General features: G+C 45.5%; 1 protein-coding gene across 1 annotated transcript; it reads right to left on the bottom strand.

The window, feature by feature from the left end:
- Positions 1-6: 6 nt before the first annotated feature.
- On the bottom strand, positions 7-523 carry LOC121940739 (obscurin-like; the record flags this gene model as incomplete). The annotated part of the gene is made up of 2 exons (XM_042483439.1): positions 337-523; positions 7-128 (listed from the first exon to the last, which is right to left on the bottom strand). Coding segments are annotated over exons 1-2 (240 nt in total), but the record flags the coding sequence as incomplete, so codon positions are not given.
- Between the last annotated feature and the right edge of the window lie 18 nt (positions 524-541).

The raw sequence follows: 541 nt of genomic DNA on the forward strand, positions 1-541 counted from the left end.
CAGGACCTGTGATCCCTTCTTCCACTCCACTGAGACTCCAGGTTTAGAGAGCTCACAACGCAGAGTGACACTGGCTCCCTCCTCAGCCTCCTGGCTCTCCAGCTTCTGTCTGAAGGTCACTGGTTGGGCTGAGCATTTATTAGTTGGTTAGCAGTCAGTGGCATGCCATGACAGAAAATATAGAAAAAGAATCAAACAAAAAAGAAACACAATTTGCAAAGCATTATGACATGCAGCCTCAAATTAACACATCCAAATATGTACATATAAAAATCCCCTCTATACAGTTTCATAAAAATGTTCCATAGATCAACTTTTAAAAACTCCTCCTCCTACCCCTGATCTTGAGGCTGGCTGTGGTCTTCTGGTCTCCACACACACAGTTGTAGTCTCCACTGTCTTCTGGCACAACTTTGTTGATCAGGAGTTCATGCACAGAGGCCATCTGCTTCATCTGGTACTTTTCTCCAGACTCCAGGACCTGTGATCCCTTCTTCCACTCCACTGAGACTCCAGGTTTAGAGAGCTCACAACGCAGAGT

This window comes from Plectropomus leopardus, unplaced genomic scaffold (assembly GCF_008729295.1).
Source record: "Plectropomus leopardus isolate mb unplaced genomic scaffold, YSFRI_Pleo_2.0 unplaced_scaffold93411, whole genome shotgun sequence".
NCBI classification, from domain to species: domain Eukaryota; kingdom Metazoa; phylum Chordata; class Actinopteri; order Perciformes; family Serranidae; genus Plectropomus; species Plectropomus leopardus.